General features: G+C 44.6%; 1 protein-coding gene across 2 annotated transcripts in view; it reads right to left on the reverse strand.

Annotated features, from left to right (window-relative positions):
- Nucleotides 1-3,922: 3,922 nt before the first annotated feature.
- The window catches only part of FNDC3B (fibronectin type III domain containing 3B), a 285,915-nt gene continuing 270,919 nt past the window's right edge, over nt 3,923-18,918 (reverse strand). For both annotated transcript variants that reach the window (XM_083441945.1, XM_083441946.1), the window contains exon 26: nt 3,923-8,469. In XM_083441945.1, the coding sequence (XP_083298071.1) occupies nt 8,158-8,469 (312 nt within the window). In that variant the 3' untranslated portion in view covers nt 3,923-8,157. The remainder of the gene's footprint in view (nt 8,470-18,918) is intronic.

Below are 18,918 nucleotides of genomic sequence, written 5' to 3' on the forward strand. Positions count from 1 at the left end.
CATAGCCAAATGATGATGCTTAGGAAAAATAAAATAAAAATTACACAGAAATGTTGGTGATCTCCGCTTAGGGCTGACTCACACAAACAAGTATGTCACCTGACAGTTTGTCACAGGATGCTTTCTGGAAAGATGGTCTTAAACCTCGTGTTGTTGAGGCACAAGTGCCAGGGACCAGGGGCTGTCCTGAGGTGGGGGCTCAGCCCCAAGTTATTTTGAGCTGGGCTGTTTCCCTCACGCCTCGCCTCCTTTTATTTGTTTATATTACCTGTTCAATTCGTAGAGTCCTTTCACGCAGACCATTCCCGTTCTTCCCACAGATTTACCCAGAGGCACAGGGAGCAAGGAAAGTGACCCACAGATTTTTGTCAATCCCATGGAGATGTTGGTACTTAATCCAATTAAGAGGCCTCTCTCCCTACGGGCCTCATAATTACAGCTGTTCTATCAACTCGCAGTCCTCCAGAGTTCTCGAATCTCAAATCATGCAGCTTGAATAACATCTAAGCAACCTTTTACATTTATTTCAGGTTTGCCCTCAGCGTCTTTCTTAGTCCCAAGTGCCTATAACCTCAACACTTCTGTTCAACATAACCAACTGGCCGTGTAAATGAGATGGTTCAAGTGTAATGGATGGCAGAATTTGGTTTCTTCTCATGATGGTTTGTGGCCTGGATGATGCGTTTTGATGCCTAAGGCCTTGCTATCTATAAAGCATTGAATCCCTCACAGTGGCCATGGGGAAAAACCTTTACAAATGTCAAAAACGGCTTAATATGAACATATGTGCCTTTAACTTGCTAAAAACTTGCCTTCACCTGTTACTTCAAAACATTGCTTTTCAAGTATCTCCAAAGGGGAAACAAAATAAAAGCCCCTCAGACATTTGAAACTGTTTGTGTGGGGATGACGAGTCTGCTTTAATCCTGCCACTAACTCTATTTCAATTTCTTTGTTGCTTGTCCTAACCTTTCTGGTAAACGGTATTGAGGAACCTCAATAAACAAGATGAAAGAAAACCATTGTGTAAACATTTATGTTTTTCTGGAGAAGGCCCGTAGCTTAGCGATATGGCATCTGTTTGGTGGGCTGAAGGTCCCAGGTCCGACCCATGGCATCCTAAGGTCAGATTGGGACTGTCTGTTATTGAAAGCCCAGGAAAGCTTCTGCCACTCGGTGTGAACAATATTGAGTTAGATAGACCAGAGTTGACTCAGAAGACAGCAGCTCCCTGTATTCTTATGGCACCTAACAACTTGGCCATCTCATGGAATAGCCCCCTTCCTCTGAAAACGATGCAACTTTCGTTCCCCCCCCCACACCCAAGCGATCCTTCTTCCCTTCTCCCGTCCTTCAGAGAAGATGAAGGGATCAAACCACTTTCAGTAAACTGGCTGCAGAAAATCCTGAAGGGGGGGAATTGATTTGGAATGGGCTTGGTGTGTGTGTGTGTGTGTGTGTGTGTGTGTGTGTGTTTGTGTGTAAATTAACAGAAGAGGAACTTATTTGGGATGTGGTGCAAATTAACCAAACACCTGGCTGGGTGGTTAATGGGAAGTACCGTATTTTTCGCCCCATAGGACGTACCTAGTTTTTTGGGGGGGAAATAAAGGGGGAAAAAATTTTTCCCCCAGGTGCGCTGCGCTAATCCCGAAGCTTGGGGCGTGCGGAGCTCAGCGCGCCCCAAGCTTCTGGGTGCCGGCAAGGTCTCCGCTAGCCGTGGGAGAGCTGGGTCTCCCATGGCGAGCAGATAGCTTCCTGAAGCCTGGAGAGCGAGAGGGGTTGGTGCGCACCGACCCCCCTCGCTCTCCAGGCTTCAGCGAAAGCCTGCATTCGCCCCATAGGATGCACACACATTTCCCCTTCGTTTTTGGAGCGGGAAAAGTGTGTCCAATAGGGCGAAAAATACGGTACATTCATTGAAGGGGGATTTGGATGGGAAATTAATTGACTTGTCTTGAAGAAATGGGCGTTCTGCCGCTGTAGCAAAATGTAGGACCACAGATTTGCGAAGCTGGGGTTGAAGGGCATGTGGCTGTCGTGCCCTCCTCATGCCGCCCTCCCTGAGCCACTTTGCAAGGCGGGCTGGCTCAGTGGGCTCTATTCCCCCAGCATAACATTTGCCACCATCCGTACTGATCCCATGAATAATGCCATGGTCATTTTCACTTGACAAATTGTTTTTCATATGGCTCGTCCCTGCAACCCCCGAGTCCTTTGGCTCTTCCCTACGAACTATTTATTGTACATTCATCCCGATTTGCTTATGGGGAGGTTAGACCATGTCTGAGTTCTGGTGTGTTTGCAGGGCAGTTATATGACAAGGAACATTCATCCCAATTTGCTTATGGTCAGTTTATACATCTTTCTGTTAATCATCCGTTCACCCCACACTTTTTGCCACATTTCCCCATCAATTTCCTAAGTACAAATAAAAACAACAACAACAACAAAAGTGGATTTGTTGTACCAGGGCGACAAGAGTTCTTTAATTGCGCCAACCTAAATTTCTGGTCTGCACCTGAATTCCCTCCCACAAAACAAGGACAGTCTGGAGGCAACCTTGTAATTGCAGTGCACAGCATCCGAGACGACTCTCTGGCTGCCTCCACATTTTGCAGCTGAAGTTCCTACCTTTACAATCGTTCTCCTTGCTGCCAATTTCAGCAAGGTTGCAGGGCTTAATGAGCCAGAGAGAACTTCCCATCACACTTTGGAGGCTTCCATTACTCACTGCAAAGCCTATCAGCCAGGCTGAGGCTGCCTGTGCCTCTTCAGCACAATGCGGGAGCCTGGACTAAATCAGACCACTCTGGGGGAACAACCATAGGCACAGGAAGCTGGCATAAAGCAAGCTGGAGTCAGCAGAGTCAGAATCGTATTCAGGCTCCCTTGTGGTCTTGGGAAGGAGCTACATTGGGGCCATGCCCATCCTTTGAACAGGGGAGCAGCAGCCCTGGGAGCACGTGGATAGCTCCTAGCCCATTCTGAGCCAGAGTGGAGAGGCACAATTTTTGTGAACCGCTCCCAGGCCTGTACCCTTGGTGGAGGCCAGTGGCGTAGCATGGATTGCAAGCACCCGGGGCCACGCAGAGAGGTGGGAGGGAAACAGACGGAGTATGTGTTTACGTTCAACTGCCTAGCAGTGTCTGCGTCACCCAGGAGACTGCAGCAAAGCAACAAAAGAGCTGTGTTGAGGCAGCACCGGGTGTTGAAATTTTGCACCCGCTAACCATTTCCTGCCTGGGGCCACCGCCCTGGTGGCCCCCCACGCTACGCCACTAAACCTAGCCAACCTCTAGGTATGCCCCTGCATAGAGTTACACCAGATACGACACTAAATGGTACCAAGTCACCCAAACGTAGCTCTGAGAACGGCGTGTTCTCAGAACCTGCTTCTTGAAGGCGACAGTGATGTTCAAAGTGCTAAATTTGATCCTGAAAACAAGTCATTTGTTTAGACGGCCTTGATTGCTCATAAGCATTCACCCCCCCCCCCCGGTTGTTTCCTTGTGAAAGCTACCTCCCAGGGAGCCAGGCATAAGTACGATCCATTCCGTTTCTTATCTTTTCAGACAATTTCCACATTGTTGCCTGCTCTATATTGACATAAAGGATGCAACGTAGAGTCTACAGCAGCTCCCCACTGTCTTTCGCTACACATGGGAGGAGATTGGAATCAACACTCCGTTGAATCTGTAGAAGATGAGCTCGTTGACAAGTTTTTAACACCTTGACACTTACGCAATGGAAGGGAAGGAGATGGATCCAGTTCTCCACTTAGCAAGATGAACAGGACTGGCCTCAAAATGCTGCTGCTGACCATAGCCTCATAGACCGGCCCCTACTCTTTGCCAATGCAACCTACTTACAAGGCTACAGGTGGCTCTACCAGCCACAGAAAAAGGAATCTTGCTATCAATAAAGAATTAAAACATTTATTGGGCATAAATATATTACATATACACTACAGATACAGATACATACATAGCGTAATATTTGCAAAAATCTATACATTAAAATCGATATGGCAGTTTTAATACAATGCGTATGAAATAGTTAAATTTACAATACAAGAAAACTTATGATTATTTCTCTCAAGAGTTGAAAAGCTTGGAATGTATATGTCCTATTAGTGAGGTAAAAAAACAAAAAACAAAAACCCAAAAGAAAAACCAACCCTTTTATTATTATCATTTATTTATTTTTTCAATTTAAAGAATTGTGCAAGGATAATGTTCGGAAACATTCAATTTAGGGCACTTTTCCCATGATAACAGTGAATACTGATTTACTGTCGCTGACGAAAACAGGATTAGAAAACTACAACATTTCAAGTTCATAAAGGACAAAGGCAGATAATATAAAAATGTTTCTTTTCCTCTTAAATAGTTTCTTAAAATACTTTCCCCACTTTGCATTTTTTTATTATTTTTACAATTTCTTTTAAAGTCTACAGGATTGGGAATGGGGAGCTTGCCTGTACACAGCTGAGACTGATTTTGGGCCGGGACAGACGTACAGTATAAGGAAATATAACAAAGCCATCAGCAGAAACAAGTCTGCTGTTTACGGAGGCAGAATCAGGAATGATTTGGATTTGCAACACTTTTATTCTACATCTGCATCAGAGAGGTTAGTTCTAGTCAATCCCTATGGCGTAAATGGCAGTGTTTGCAAAGAGACCCATACATGTCACCCCACGGTATTTCATGGATCATGGCAGTGTGTGTGGAAGGGGGGAGAGGGCTAAGGAAGAGACATTTGATTTTCGAAACTACAATAAAAATACGTAACAAATCATTTTAAATACTTTCTCGATAATAAAGTGTTACAGACTTCCCTCCTCGTCACATTTATTCAACCTTATGTAAAACTACAATTCCATATCTTTCATTTTTAAACACTCAAAATGTATAAATCTCAATTTCTAGAGCGCCTTTACAAAGTTTACAGTAGTTTGTTTCCCACTCAGTTTTAAAGGTGTTAGGAGATTTTTGCTGTAGTGAACCAGTTGTGGTTTTTTTTGTGGGGTTGTGGGGGGGTGGAGGAGGAAGAGTGGGGGGTGGGGAAGGGACCTCTACAAAATGGTGGCTTTCCCAATGATCAGCTTTCAAAACCAACTGGCCCCACTCCAGATAAAAGTTAGCTACAGCGAAGACCAAGGGCGATACATTGCTTAGACATTAGAAACCATGGGAGCCCAACATCCCAGAACTCGCTTCTCCCGTTAAGTTCAATGAAATTTATGCACAACTAACTTTTTCTAGAAGGGGCACTTCCCCCCTCCCCTTAAACAGACAAAATTTCACCAAAACAACATGTCCGGAACTTATATTTGTGGTCACCCAAATTTCATACAAGAAATAAATTTAAATTAAAACACACACATATAAAACACCACTAGGAACATTTGACAAGCCATTGACTTTGGCCAAAGGAAGTGGGGAAGAGAAAGAGGCAAGTTAAGCTCAATACCATTAGTTTCCTAGGCAAATTTATAAACTAACGATAGTCAATAACAAGATACAGAACCTTTGTACTAGTTTGCTACATCTAGAGAGGCACAAAGAATAATTCGTCGAACCTTAGAATGTCCTTCCAAGAGATGGTCATATTTTTCGTTTCACTTTAGTTTTGGCTACATGTAAACTTTTCGGTCGTTGATCAAGCGTATAATTCGACAAGCTCTGATACTAGACAAAACCCCACAGATAATTCAGTTTCAAAGCCATTCCACAGCAAGATGCTTGGCTTATCAGGCCCCATATCAGAGGGGAGGGGTTCTTTCTTTTTGGCAATTAATATACTAAGACACTCCCATTATTTCCCCCCCCAAAAAATGCACAAGTAAAATTGTAAGAAGCTTAATAATCCTAGGAATGCTGATGTCGGTAAACCTACACTTATATAAAACAAAAACTGACAATAAAATAAAATTGAAAATATAACATGCTACAAAGGAAGGGGGCGGGGGAAATTTAGTACATAAGTACACTTTTTATTTATTTTATTTTTTTACAATAAATAATAAGATTGCACTGTAATTGGCATTTAAAGTACTGTATGCAGTATATAGTATAAATAAACCTAGATCAAAAATAATGTTGGTTCCCCCATTACTTTGGTTATGGGAATATATGCTACTACAGGGACACTGCGTCGTAGCTAACATAGAGGACAGAAGAGCCAAGCCATACCAAAGACAGCAAAAATATACAAAATGATTATTTCTGTTTGTTTTCTCCTTCTAAAAAGCAGGGATATACAAAGTGTTGGAACTTCTCCGGCAGCTGCCCTGCCCGGCCAGGAGTCTCTGCGAGGCAGGTGTCTGCCCTGTGCAAGCGCTGCAGAAACGCAACTCGAGTCCGTTGCGACTCGGGGCCGTGTTTACAAGGGAAAAGTTCCTGGCCCTATGTCTGCTACGCCCTTTTGGAATCCACTTGCCCCTCCTGCCTATCAATATCCCTGAGGCACTTGGACAACATTGATATTGTGTAAATAAGCCAATGATTCATATATCAAGGATTTTGATGGACTGGATAGACTAGACATGCCCACCTGGGCCAGCGATGTAAAGGCAATGTTCCGAAAGGAAGAAAAGAAAAGAAAACAACACAACCCTGGCGTTGGCTCTTGCAACGGGTCACATTTGCTGCGGGAAGAGCACAAGCTTAAGGCTGGACTGAGATATTATGGGATGCACAAGCGGCCGCCCTGCCTTCTCTTCTTTCGTTTCTCCCTACTTACTGCAACATGGGCGATGCAGTGTGTGCGCCCCGGAACATCGCCCAGGAAGCAGCAGCCTCGAGAAGTTGAGTGGGGCTAGAGGACATCTTGCAATGCGCCGAAGTCACATCCTGCGTTTCGTCGGGGCAGGCGCTTCCTGGGAGAGGAGCAGGGTGTGACGCTCTGCAATGCCTCACATTCAAATTATGCCTTCTCGGAGGCCTCATTCCCAGGTTTCCCCAACACAGATGGGCGTCTTTTTCCTCCCCTCTTAAGTGGCTGACCGAACAATTACTTAACGTCAAAAAGGTAATAATACTTAATATAAATAGCAAAGGCAGCAAGCTCTCTCTCTCGCCAGTTCTAAACATATAAATCAAGGTGAATATATCTAGTGATTGGATTAAGAGTATATACAAAGGCAAACAAGTTAAAAGCAGCTTTATTTTTTCTTTTTCTTTTTTTAAAAAAAGACCAGCTGGACATGGGAGTAACTATTGCACAATGCCCTCTTAAAATTACCGCTATAAAATAAAATAAAGAAATGGTAGGGACTGTAATGCTTTGTCACTTATAAAGCTATCTGGTTATCGGATCTGTTATGCAGGCAGCTCATATTGCGCAAACAACTGGAATAAAGAGATTATTATTATTTTTTTAAATGAACTTCATGTTGCAGGATAAATTATTTGGATTGAAATGTGCTAAATATATAGTTGATAATGTAGCGGAGTTTAAATTTTTTTTTTTTAACAATGTAGAAAGAAAGGGGGGTAAAAAAAGAGGAAGGGGTGAGGGAAGGAGGAGAAAAATGTAGTGGATATCATTGTATGCAAAGTTGATTAATTACTGTTTTTGTCCAACACTGTGTATCGCCGAACGCCACATTCTAACCGCAATGCTATACTTGGTGATTAAGGCTTGTAGATGCGGAAGAGCTGAAAGCAGATATTCTAATGTAATAAAACTTGCAACTTAAAAGACTGCAATGATGTTAGCGAAACAAAAAAAACGAAAATAACCCCAAGAAAGTGAAGGCAAATTGGTTACATTTCTGAATCCATTGAAAGCAAAGTAACAAATACAGAATAGATTATTTTTTTAAAAAAATAAAAATAAAAAAGGCAAAAAACAAACCAGGCTACTTGATTTTGGTATCTGCCCTGGATATTTCTGACCACTTCCTAGTCTTCCGAGTTTCGAAAAGGAACACCCGAACTCCCAGTATTTCCTAAATAGGGCTTTATCCCTATGCCCACCCCGTCCCACGTTAATCCAGGAAAAATGTATAAAATGTATTGGAAAACACCACTGGGGGGAAAAAAGAGAGAAGGAGAAAATAAAATAAAATAAAAAGAGGAATATCTGAATAAAACATGTGGATAATGCGTAGCATTAGTTAAAATGATACCTTTGCAACGGGACTCTTTACTTCATAAACAAATACTGTAATATAAAGGCAAATAAGATGGAGACGCTGGCAAAGCCGAGGACTAGGAGGGCGGCAAACTGTTCGTCCGAAGGCATCATACTTTTCGTCTTTGCGTCATCTATCCTCCCCATTTCTCCCGTGAGCATCAGCTCCCTCCGCTGGAGCAGAAAGGCAACAGATGGGCTGAAAGGTCCGTTAAGTTCTTGTGAGGTATCCAAGCACCGGCGGCAAACACACACGCGGAATCGGTAGTCTGTGTTCGTCTGAAGGCCTGAGATTTGGAACGTCGTCTCGTCTCCCTTGTACACCTTTGGGGAACAAACGACAAAAAAAGATTGCTCAGGGATCAAGTCCAGAGACACAGACACAGATACACACACACATTGAACAGCTGGTAGCTAGGTATCTCGGAAACTTTCGATTCCCAAATACAGGGGGGCTAAATGCTGTGAAACAGGAGGCAAAAAAGATGACCGGTTTCTGCTAAGATTTGGAAATAACACTTTATAGAAAGCCACACAACTTATTCATCTACTATTTATTTATAAAATGTCTGCTTTACTTCCTCGCAGAGGCTCCACAGCAGCAACCCATTTGCATGCCGAAAAACACACGTGTGCACAGGAATTATTCTTAAAAAAATCACAAAGTAAGCAAACTGAAAGGGAGGTAGCTTATCATTTAATTTTAACGTTTTTTTCTTTACGGCGGTAAGATGCCCAGACAACTTTAGAATCATAGAATCATAGAGTTGGAAGAGACCACAAGGGCCATCGAGTCCAACCCCCTGCCAAGCAGGAAACACCATCAGAGCACTCCTGACATATGGTTGTCAAGCCTCTGCCTAAAGACCTCCAAAGAAGGAGACTCCACCACACTCCTTGGCAGCAAATTCCACTGTCAAACAGCTCTTACTGTCAGGAAGTTCTTCCTAATGTTTAGGTGGAATCTTCTTTCTTGTAGTTTGGATCCATTGCTCCGTGTCCGCTTCTCTGGGGCAGCAAGAGAAGCTGTTGTGAGGCATACGAACAAGCAAACTGTATAACGTCGCACCCTGCATTTTATAAAACTGGGCACAGGGTGGCTGTATCATGGAACATGATGCCAGGGCTTGTACGCATTTCATCTTGGGCACGTACAAGATATATACAGTCATACCTCGGGTTACAGCCGCTTCAAGTTGCATTTTTTCGGGTTGCGGACTGCCGAAACACGGAAGTACCAGAACGGGTTACTTCCGGGTTTCGGCGGTCGCGCATGCGCAGAAGCGCTAAATCACACTTTGCGCATAAGCGCTGAAGCGCAACCCGCGCGTGCACAGACGCGGGTTGCGAATGTGCATCCTGCATGGATCACATTCGCAACCCGAGCATCCGCTGTATGTCTCAAAAGGCTTCTAGCAGTAAAAGCAATGTTTGGGGCAACCCCTTGTTATCAATACAAGTTGCTTTTCAGTCATATATCTTACATGCAGCAACCAACAATCAGACCTGACTTTCTGCAGGGACAGTGGAAAACCCCTTATACAAAAGACAGGGCATTGATTACAGTGATTCAATAGATGGGATGTAAGTTGTCAATAGCTGACTCAGGGTTTTCCTGTCAGATGGAAGGGTGATTGTCGTCCTGTGATGGTAATCATGCATTGGCAGAGCTTGGAACAAAATCTCTGTCCGTTCATGTGCAATGAGAGCCAGCCACAAGTTATACCAGACAGCATGACCTATGGGGGACTCAAAGCAAGGACGGTTAAATAGTTTCCCCAGTCCCTGGTCCCATTCACTGCAGTGTTTATTTGTCAGATAATGTTGCAATGAAATGATCAGTAATCCGCATGTGCAATCCACACATAATTGCCATAATTACAAACAGGGAGTAAATGTGTACTTGACACACACAATACATGTATCATAGCAGGCATTATTCATTTTTAAGATAGCAATTGATGAATTACTCCTTCCATCCAAAGAGTTGCAAAGTGAGTAGAGTTGCCCTCCTACGTACACAAGACAGGTAGGAAAACAATGTAAAAAAGTTTCTCTCGGGTGCACTTACTGATATCATTATTAAGATTGCTACTGAGATTTCACCAATTCAAGCTAATAAAACACAGGGAAGCTATGACTCAGTGAATATGAATCACTAAGTGGGAGAAAATATGAATCTGCATAAATGCCTGGCACGGGGTATTCAGATTTAGGTGGCAGAAAAAGCCAATAGGGATTTTGCAACAACCTTTGTAAATAACAAACCACTTTTCAACAATTTAGGGAGCAAGTAGTCAATATTTTAAATTTTAACGGTGAAGTGCTATGACGTGTCACCTGTTGCTTAAGCCCTGGATTTAAAAGCTACAGTCTCTTTGGTGGGGGATGACCATCTTCTCTTTACAGCTTCCTTATTTCAACACCGCAAAGATTCAGATTTGCTTCGGTGTAAAGAACTCTCTCTGCTGAACAGGAGATGCAACAGAATGTTGTGGTTCCAAGCTGCTAGGTGCATGTCAATACAGTGGTGCCCCACAAGACGAATGGCTCGCAAGACGGAAAACCCGCTAGATGAAAGGGTTTTCCGTTTTTCAATGCGCTCGCAGGACGAATTTCTCTATGGGCTTGCTTCGCAAGACGAATTTCTCTATGGGCTTGCTTTGCAAGACGAAAATGTCTTGCAATTCTTGCGATTTTTTTCCGCTCCCCACCCCCTTTTTCTAAGGCACTAAGCTGCTAATAGCCTTTTAGCAACTAATCCGCTAATCCCTTAAGCCTTTAATAGCCGCTAATAGCCGCTAAACCGCTAATAGCGCTAATCCGCTAATAGGGTTGCTTCGCAAGACGAAAAAACCGCAAGACGAAGAGACTCGTGGAACGGATTCTTTTCGTCTTGCGAGGCACCACTGTATTATAAGTATATTGAATCTGGCTTGGTAGCAAACAGGCAGCCAGCGATGTTTTTTGAACAAAGGTGTTCCTGGCAGGCTGTACCACACAACAGCTGTGCCACTGCATTCTGCACCAGCCACCACTTCCACGACAGTCCCAGCTTTGAGGTCATCTGTGAATGGATCACTGTGGCCAGATTCTCCGAGCCCTGGGAGAGGAGATTGTAGCCACCCCTCTTCTCCAGTTGTTCTGCTGTTGTGCTAAACCATGGTTTGGCTTAGCCAATCGTTCAAACACGGGCTTGTGGCTTCTGGGCTCTCTCAGACAAACTTTTATAACTCATGGTTAGTCTAGAGTAACTTAAACCACGAGTCCAGGTTTGGAAAACCAGTGCAGCTCAGAACAATCAGGGAAGAGCAAAGAGACCCCCTCTTTGGCGGTCGTTGCCCCTCAGGGCAACCAGTGGCGTAGCGTGGGGGGTGCAGGGGGGGCCGGCCGCACCGGGCGCAACATCTGGGGGGGCGCACTCGCACTCGCAGCTCTCTGCCCCTACCTGGCTCACTCATTCTCTCTCACTGCAGTGCTGGCTGTGCGAATCCGATCCGAGCCGCCGCCCACTGTGGAGGGGAGGGTGCCAGGCGTGCGGTGCAGTGCGGAGAGAGCGAGCGAGGGACTATCTGGGGGAGGGACAGTGCAGCGGGGGGGGGGCGCAAATTACTTGCCTTGCCCCGGGTGCTGACAACCCACGCTACGCCACTGAGGGCAACACTAACTCGGGGTGTTCATTTCATATTGCCCATGTTTTGATGTTCAGCCAGCCCTGATCTGCACTCCACCATGGATAAATCGTGTGGGATTTCTGTTGTGCTGACCAGCACAATCGCCATATTACTTGTTATGCTAGACCATTTCGCACCATTCCTTGTGACCTCCACTCTCGTTTTGTTGGAGCTTTGGTAATAGAAAAGGTCACCTGTTGTAACACATGACTCTCTTGCTTGGTTTTCGACTTCCATGTCGGCTGACGGGGGAAAAGGCATAGCTGAGAATGGCTAGTAGGCTCAGGAAAATTACAGCACCAAGTTTGTCTTCTTCGTTCGGTTTGTTTACGTCTGAAATCGCGCCTGCCAATTGCACCGCCACACGCCCTCACTGTCGCACGCTAAAAGCATGATCATCAGGCAATTACGGCAACAAAACAAAGCTTGCAGTGCCATCTGCATGCATGGGAAAGTGCCAAAAGCCCATTCACTTCTACGCAAATTTGCCAACAGAGCTCCCCACCCCTCTACAACCACCGGGCGGTGGGGCTTGTTTCTTTTAAAGCTAGTCCTCTTTGTTTTTGTGCCGCAGGTAAGTGCAGAGTGAGAAAGAGGCAGGTTATTGCCCTTCCTCCCCTCACCCATGTTCTATTGCTTTGTGTCATCTCAGGACAACTGCTTTGCAAGTACTGTAGCTTGCAATCATTTGGAAAAGCAAACAGGGACAATTTGCTTTGCTCACTCTCTCTCCCCCTTCAATGCACCCTATGTCTGTATTATGCAACAAGTTTACCATGATTGTGCCTGGAATTATATAAAATCGAATCCCTATGGAATCCAGGAAAAGCACAACTATGGGGGAGAGCTACAGCTCCGTGTCAGAACATCTGCTTTTCATGCACAGGGTCCACTACTCAACCCTGGCATCTCCAGTTAGCACAGGGACAGACTTCTGGCTTAAACCCTGGAGCAACACTACCAGTCAGAGCAGACAATATTGAACTAGATGGACCAATGGTCTGAAAGAAAGCAGCCTTAAAGACTAGAAGCATGCACTCTCTCTCTATGTACACACAAGATACTCAGCTCTTCATCCTGAACAAGCCCGGTATTAAGTTGTGGGCGAACATATCAGACGACACAGCCATTCTTCAACAGCTCTTGTTTATTCAGAGGCCAGGACAGAACTGAACTGAAGAGCTCAGTCAGCCTGCTTATATAGAGCTCCAGAACAACGTAACTGTTGCAACTTTCTAAAACTATCCAATCACTGAACGTCACTTTCGATCCTTCATTTGCATACAAACTATCCAATCACTGAATGTCACTTTTGATCCTTCATTTGCATACAAACTATCCAATCACTGAATGTCACTTTTGATCCTTCATTTGCATACAAACTATCCAATCACTGAACATCACTTTTGATCCTTCATTTGCATACAAACTATCCAATCCCTGAACGTCACTTTCGATCCTTCATTTGCATAATTATCTACAGTATCCCCCTGCTGGCCCAGGGTGATAATTTCAGTACATAACACCCTGTGCTTGCATGGTGTGACTACCAACATCTTAATACACTGCCCCCCCCCCAGTCCTAATTTCCACTGCAGAGCAGTGTTGCACGACTTATTAACTTAACGCCTTTGAAAACTTTGCATATCAGCAGCGCTGTATAAAACTAATTGCTCTCATTTCTGACTTATCCTCAAAGCAGCCAAACAAAGCAGAGGGAGAGACGTTTGCGTTAAAGAGGCAAAAAACACATGACCACCACCAGCAGCAGATCAGAGCTGGGATCAATACTGGCATCACTCCTGGCGAAAAGGAATACACGTGGAGCCTACACTCAATACTGAGGCAAAAAATAATACTCATAAAAACTAGAAAGGGGGCACTTATATAACAAAATGGTTCTTGAGGAGGAAGTGTTATTATCTCGCTCTGAGTTGCAGTTGATTGCCAGACAAACACCTATTCAAGAGAGAGAGATAGGTAACTAACAATTGCAGCTCTGATCAATATCCTGAGACTGAATGTCTTTATCAATGAGCAAGAGCAAGCTGATACTGTAAGCAAGATATGCACGTTCCTCTGCCAAATTCAGACCTACTTTTTTTGACAAATAATGCCACTCGTGACATTCCTTGAGGTATTTTGTAGCAAAACAGACAAGGGAGCCTCGTGGCTCTTTTTTAACAACCGACAAATTAATTACGGCATGAGGGACAGGAATTAAGAGGTGGTGTCATGAGCTTCATGCAATCGGCCTTGGGAATGCTGTAACAGTTCAGTGATGTTAATTGTACTGTTTGCCGTTTATTGTGGTGTTACTTCAGTTGTTTATATCCACGTTGCTAAGGCTAACAGCAAAAAAACAACACACCAGCGATAAATGTGCTTGAGTGTTCTGCAAACAAGAGAGGGGGGCGGTGAAAGCAGGGAGAAGATGCGCCTCAAACACGACCCCTCGGTCGTAGCTTCTGCTTAAATAAATAATAAAAGAAGAGTATGTGGCTGCATGCTTCCTACTTATTAAAAAGCGATCTTAGCACACGCTCCGCTTTCTCACAGCTCGGCCTTGCAGTTGCCTTTACGTTACGCAGTTGCTCTGGGAGGCAGTCAAAAGTTTCGGCCGCTTTAACTGGGAACAAGCGTTTTCACTGTTTGCGTCTATTTTGCAGGAAGGGCTCTTTGCCTCTCTCCATTCACACAAACTCGAGCACCGTCGCTCTGAGCACGGTGGCAAGTGTGCAAAGACGCAAGTCACAGTCATTGAGGTGAAATCATCCGGCCCACAGCCCTGTCACCCACCTACGGGTTGTAAGCAGCAACACGTTCCGCCAATTTACCCAGAGTGAGTCTTGGCTGTAAACAGGTTCCCACAAAAAGAAAAAGAAAAAAAGCAGCGGCAAATGGAGAACGCAAACGGAAAGGCTTTCCAGTGCTTTTACGATAAATGTGTGGCTTCTACCCATTTGGCGATATGCTGCCCAAATGTCTTCTCTCAACATTACCTATTGATTGAGGGAATATTATACTTCCCAGCACTAAAAGGCATTATTATTTTGCATGTGGCTTCCTCTTCCTCTTTCATGAGAACACATACATTGCTATGAATATTTCCTTGTGCTACTGGACTGTCCTTATTTTGTTAACAGTTTAAGCTGCCAACGTAGGGTGGAATGTGAAAAATCCTGAAGAATCCACACCCATGGATTGTGCATTTTTAATGCTCCTTGTGTGTGCATGTTTTCGTGCCCTTAGACACCTTGCTGAATTTCGTTACTCTTTCTGGAAAACAATGTTTGCGTTGGGGGAAAAAAATAAAATTGTCCAGTAGCACCTTAAGAGACCAGCTAAGTTTGTTCTGGGTATACAGTGGTACCTCGGGTTACATACGCTTCAGGTTACAGACTCCGCTAACCCAGAAATAGTGCTTCAGGTTAAGAACTTTGCTTCAGGGTGAGAACAGAAATCATGCTCCAGCGGTGCAGCAGCAGCAGGAGGCCCCATTAGCTAAAGCGGTGCTTCAGGTTAAGAACAGTTTCAGGTTAAGTATGGACCTCCGGAATGAATTAAGTACTTAACCCGAGGTACCACTGTAACAAACTTAATTGGTCTCTAAGGTGCTACTGGACAATTTTTAAATTTTGTTTTACTGCATCAGACCAACATGGCTACCTACCTGAATCTAGAATGTTTGTGTTGTTTTTCACCAGAACAGCTTTGCTATTTTTCAATATACAGTGGTGCCTCGCAAGACGAAATTAATTCGTTCTGCTTGTTTTTTCGTAGAGCAAGTTTTTTCGTCTTGCGAAGCACCATGGCGGGGAGGGGTGGGGAGAAACAGGGCAGCTGCCGCAGCCGGTCCTTGGACTCACTCGCGCCTTGTGGACACCGCGCGATGCGGCTGCTGGAGGGCGGCGGGGCTCAGGAGCGCGACTCCGGCTGCAACGCTGGCTGCTGGCGGCCACGGCTCCTGAGGGGAGCGCACGAGGGCGGTGGGCAGCGGCGCGAGGCAGCCGGAAGGTGGGAGGGAGCCGGAGGAGCGGGGAAGCGAGCGTGCGACCGTCGCCATGACAGGAGAGGCAGGGCTGTTTCGTCTAGCGAAGCAAGCCCTTAGAAAAATCCGTCTTGCGAAGCACCTCAGAAAACGAAAAACCCTTTCGTCTAGCGGGTTTTTCGTCTTCCGAGGCATTCGTCTTGCGGGGCACCACTGTAACGCAAATTTCTAAGATTGCACTTTGGGGAGCTTGCCTATGGTGAAAGGTTCTTGGGGCAATATACAAAGCCTTGAACAACTTGGGCCCAGGATACCCTAAGGACCCCCTTGAATCCTTATATCCCACCCCCTCCTTCTACTGACCTCCCTACATTTTGTGAAATGCCTATGGACTCCCTGCCTAGGCAGGCATGGTATGGGCTGGTTTTCAAAAACCCCTAAAAACCTATTTTTAACCTGATTTTTTAAAACTACCCCTTCAATGCTTTGCATTTAACCTGCTGCTCTCTTTCATGTCTCAATTTTCACCTGCTAATTTAGTATCTGCAGTGCTTTAAACTTCTGATGGGGTTATACCATGTGAGGCTTTTCTGATCTAGCAAATACTGTGCTTTTCACGTTGATGAATTTTATGATTTTAGCTATTTTGTGAACTGCCTTGGGAGGGTGTGTCACGAGAGAGAAATGAATGACTGGTATCTATCTGTCTGTAAGCAGTTATGGCAGGAAAATGCCCTTTTCATTTATCTTGTATAGGACTATGTTCTGTTTTAATTGCTTTGAAAGGCATCACTTTTGACAGGCCACTCATTCCAATGCGGTACAGGCTTGCACAACAGCAGAGGCTGCCTACCGCTTTAGGCCAGTGCACCTATTTGAAATTTTGAGAAAATGCTGTGGGCGCCGGTCACAATATGGCTGCCATGGGGCTTAGGCATGAACACAAAATGGCCGCCACACCTGAAAGAGCAGAAAAGAGACAGCAACACAAAATGGTATGTGTGTTATGATTCCCTTTGAGTACCCAGATTCAGACCAGGAGTAAGGGGGCAATGTTTTCAATGCTGGATGCCAAATTGTCTTGAGTCATATAATGAAGAGATGTTGGAAGAAGAATGATAAAGGGGCTAAAAATAAATATGAAAATAAGACTTTATGTTAAAGGGTTGTGAGAATCCAAGAAGCAAAATGCAATTCTAGCATGTTTGAAAATTTTGAGGAGGGACATTGCTTACCCACAAGAGATCCACTTAACCCTGACAATATTGCTTTTCATTTTTGTAAACATTTCTCAGCTTTATTGCTCCTTAGGAATTACATTATCTTAAAAATATACTACTACTACTACTAATAATAATAATAAGAATAAGAATAATTTAAAGGGTGCTAACAGCAAGATGGCTGTATTCCCAGCTGCGCGATGCAATTCACAGATCATCAGAGTTTAGCACTGCACTACTGTAAGAGCAAAGACGTAAGATGTGTATTTCAGAAACTTGCTTTATAGAACAGCAATGTACAATGCCATCAGTCGAGAGGACTGCACATATAATATCTGCAATCCAGCTAGCCTGCGTATATTATTTGCAACTCTCTCATCTGCATATCGTCGGTGTGAACCTGCTGGAGGCTAGGCCCACAGCTGGTGATCATGCTGTGCTACTTCTGAGAAGACATTTGTATAATTTCCAGGGGGATATTAGGAGAGGCAGCTTGAAAGCGGTCATCAGTGAAAATGAACCTTAGAAAGAATCAATGCAAATGTTCTCCTTCAAATCGTTGAGCCTCCCCGTTATCTGAAACTGGCAATGAAAGGGTGAAGGCAAGCACAAAAACATTTTAGGACTAGTAAAGGAGGGTTAGAATAGTAAAGGAGCGCCTAGACTGCTCTGAAAACAACTTTTCCCCTGTCTTAGAATAATCTCTAGGGAAATACTGTTTCTGCCAGTAACTTGTTGTTGTTGTTTAGTCGTGTCCGACTCTTCGTGACCCCATGGACCAGAGCACGCCAGGCACTCCTGTCTTCCACTGCTTCCCGCACTTTGGTCAAACACATGCTGGTAGCTTCGAGAAAACTGCCCAACCATCTCGTCCTCTGTCGTCCCCTTCTCCTTGTGCCCTCCATCTTTCCCAACATCAGGGTCTTTTCCAGGGAGTCTTCTTTTCTCGTGAGGTGGCCAAAGTATTGGAGCCTCAGCTTCAGGATCTGTCCTTCCAGTGAGCACTCAGGGCTGATTTCCTTCAGAATGGATAGGTTTGATCTTCTTGCAGTCCATGGGACTCTCAAGAGTCTCTTCCAGTACCATAATTCAAAAGCATCAATTTTTCGGCGATCACCCTTCTTTATGGTCCAGCTCTCACTTCCGCCAGTAACTTGAGTGGTTCCAATTGAATGGTGAAAACCCAGTTAAGGAGGGCACGCAATTAACTAGTGCTTCTTTCTACCAACTCGCCAACCCTAGAGTGTCTTTCAAATAGTTCTAACCAGTGCTATTTTTCTAGAAAAAGAGGTGCCGGAATTCACCATGAATGCTTCCCTCTTTCTCTTAGAATGGCAATGGCACCCACCTGAGAGGTGGCGGAAGTGAATTCCGATAAGTTTCCCTGAAGAAAGCCCTGGTTTGCATTTTCCTGAGTGTGCAGGCATTCAGATTGTTCCTTGCACTATCCCCCATTGGCTTTTTTGTTACTTTTCCCTTGTATGTTTCACAGACTCTTCCCCTCCCCACACAATCTTTTCTTGCCCCTTTTTCTATTAACTGCTTACATTGGGAAGGGCTCACCTTCGACTCTCATATTGAGAAATGTGTAATATGAGGAAAAAAGGGTAGGCATATACAGTACACTGAAATGCCAATTGAATCTCATTTCTTTTGACAGTGTTACAAGCTTGGGGGATCAGGAAAATGCTGTGGACATAATGTGTCTTGATTTATGTAAGGCTTTTGGTGAAGTCCCCCATGATATTTTGGGGGGAAAGCTGATAAAATGTGGGCTGGATGAGGTAACTATTAGGTGGATTTGTAGCTGGAACCCAAAGATAGTTCCTCATCTTTCTGGAAAAAAGAGATAGTGGGGTGTCGGAGGGTTCTGTCCTGGGTCCGTTGT

This window comes from Podarcis tiliguerta (assembly GCF_965153285.1).
Source record: "Podarcis tiliguerta genome assembly, chromosome: 5".
Classification (NCBI taxonomy): domain Eukaryota; kingdom Metazoa; phylum Chordata; class Lepidosauria; order Squamata; family Lacertidae; genus Podarcis; species Podarcis tiliguerta.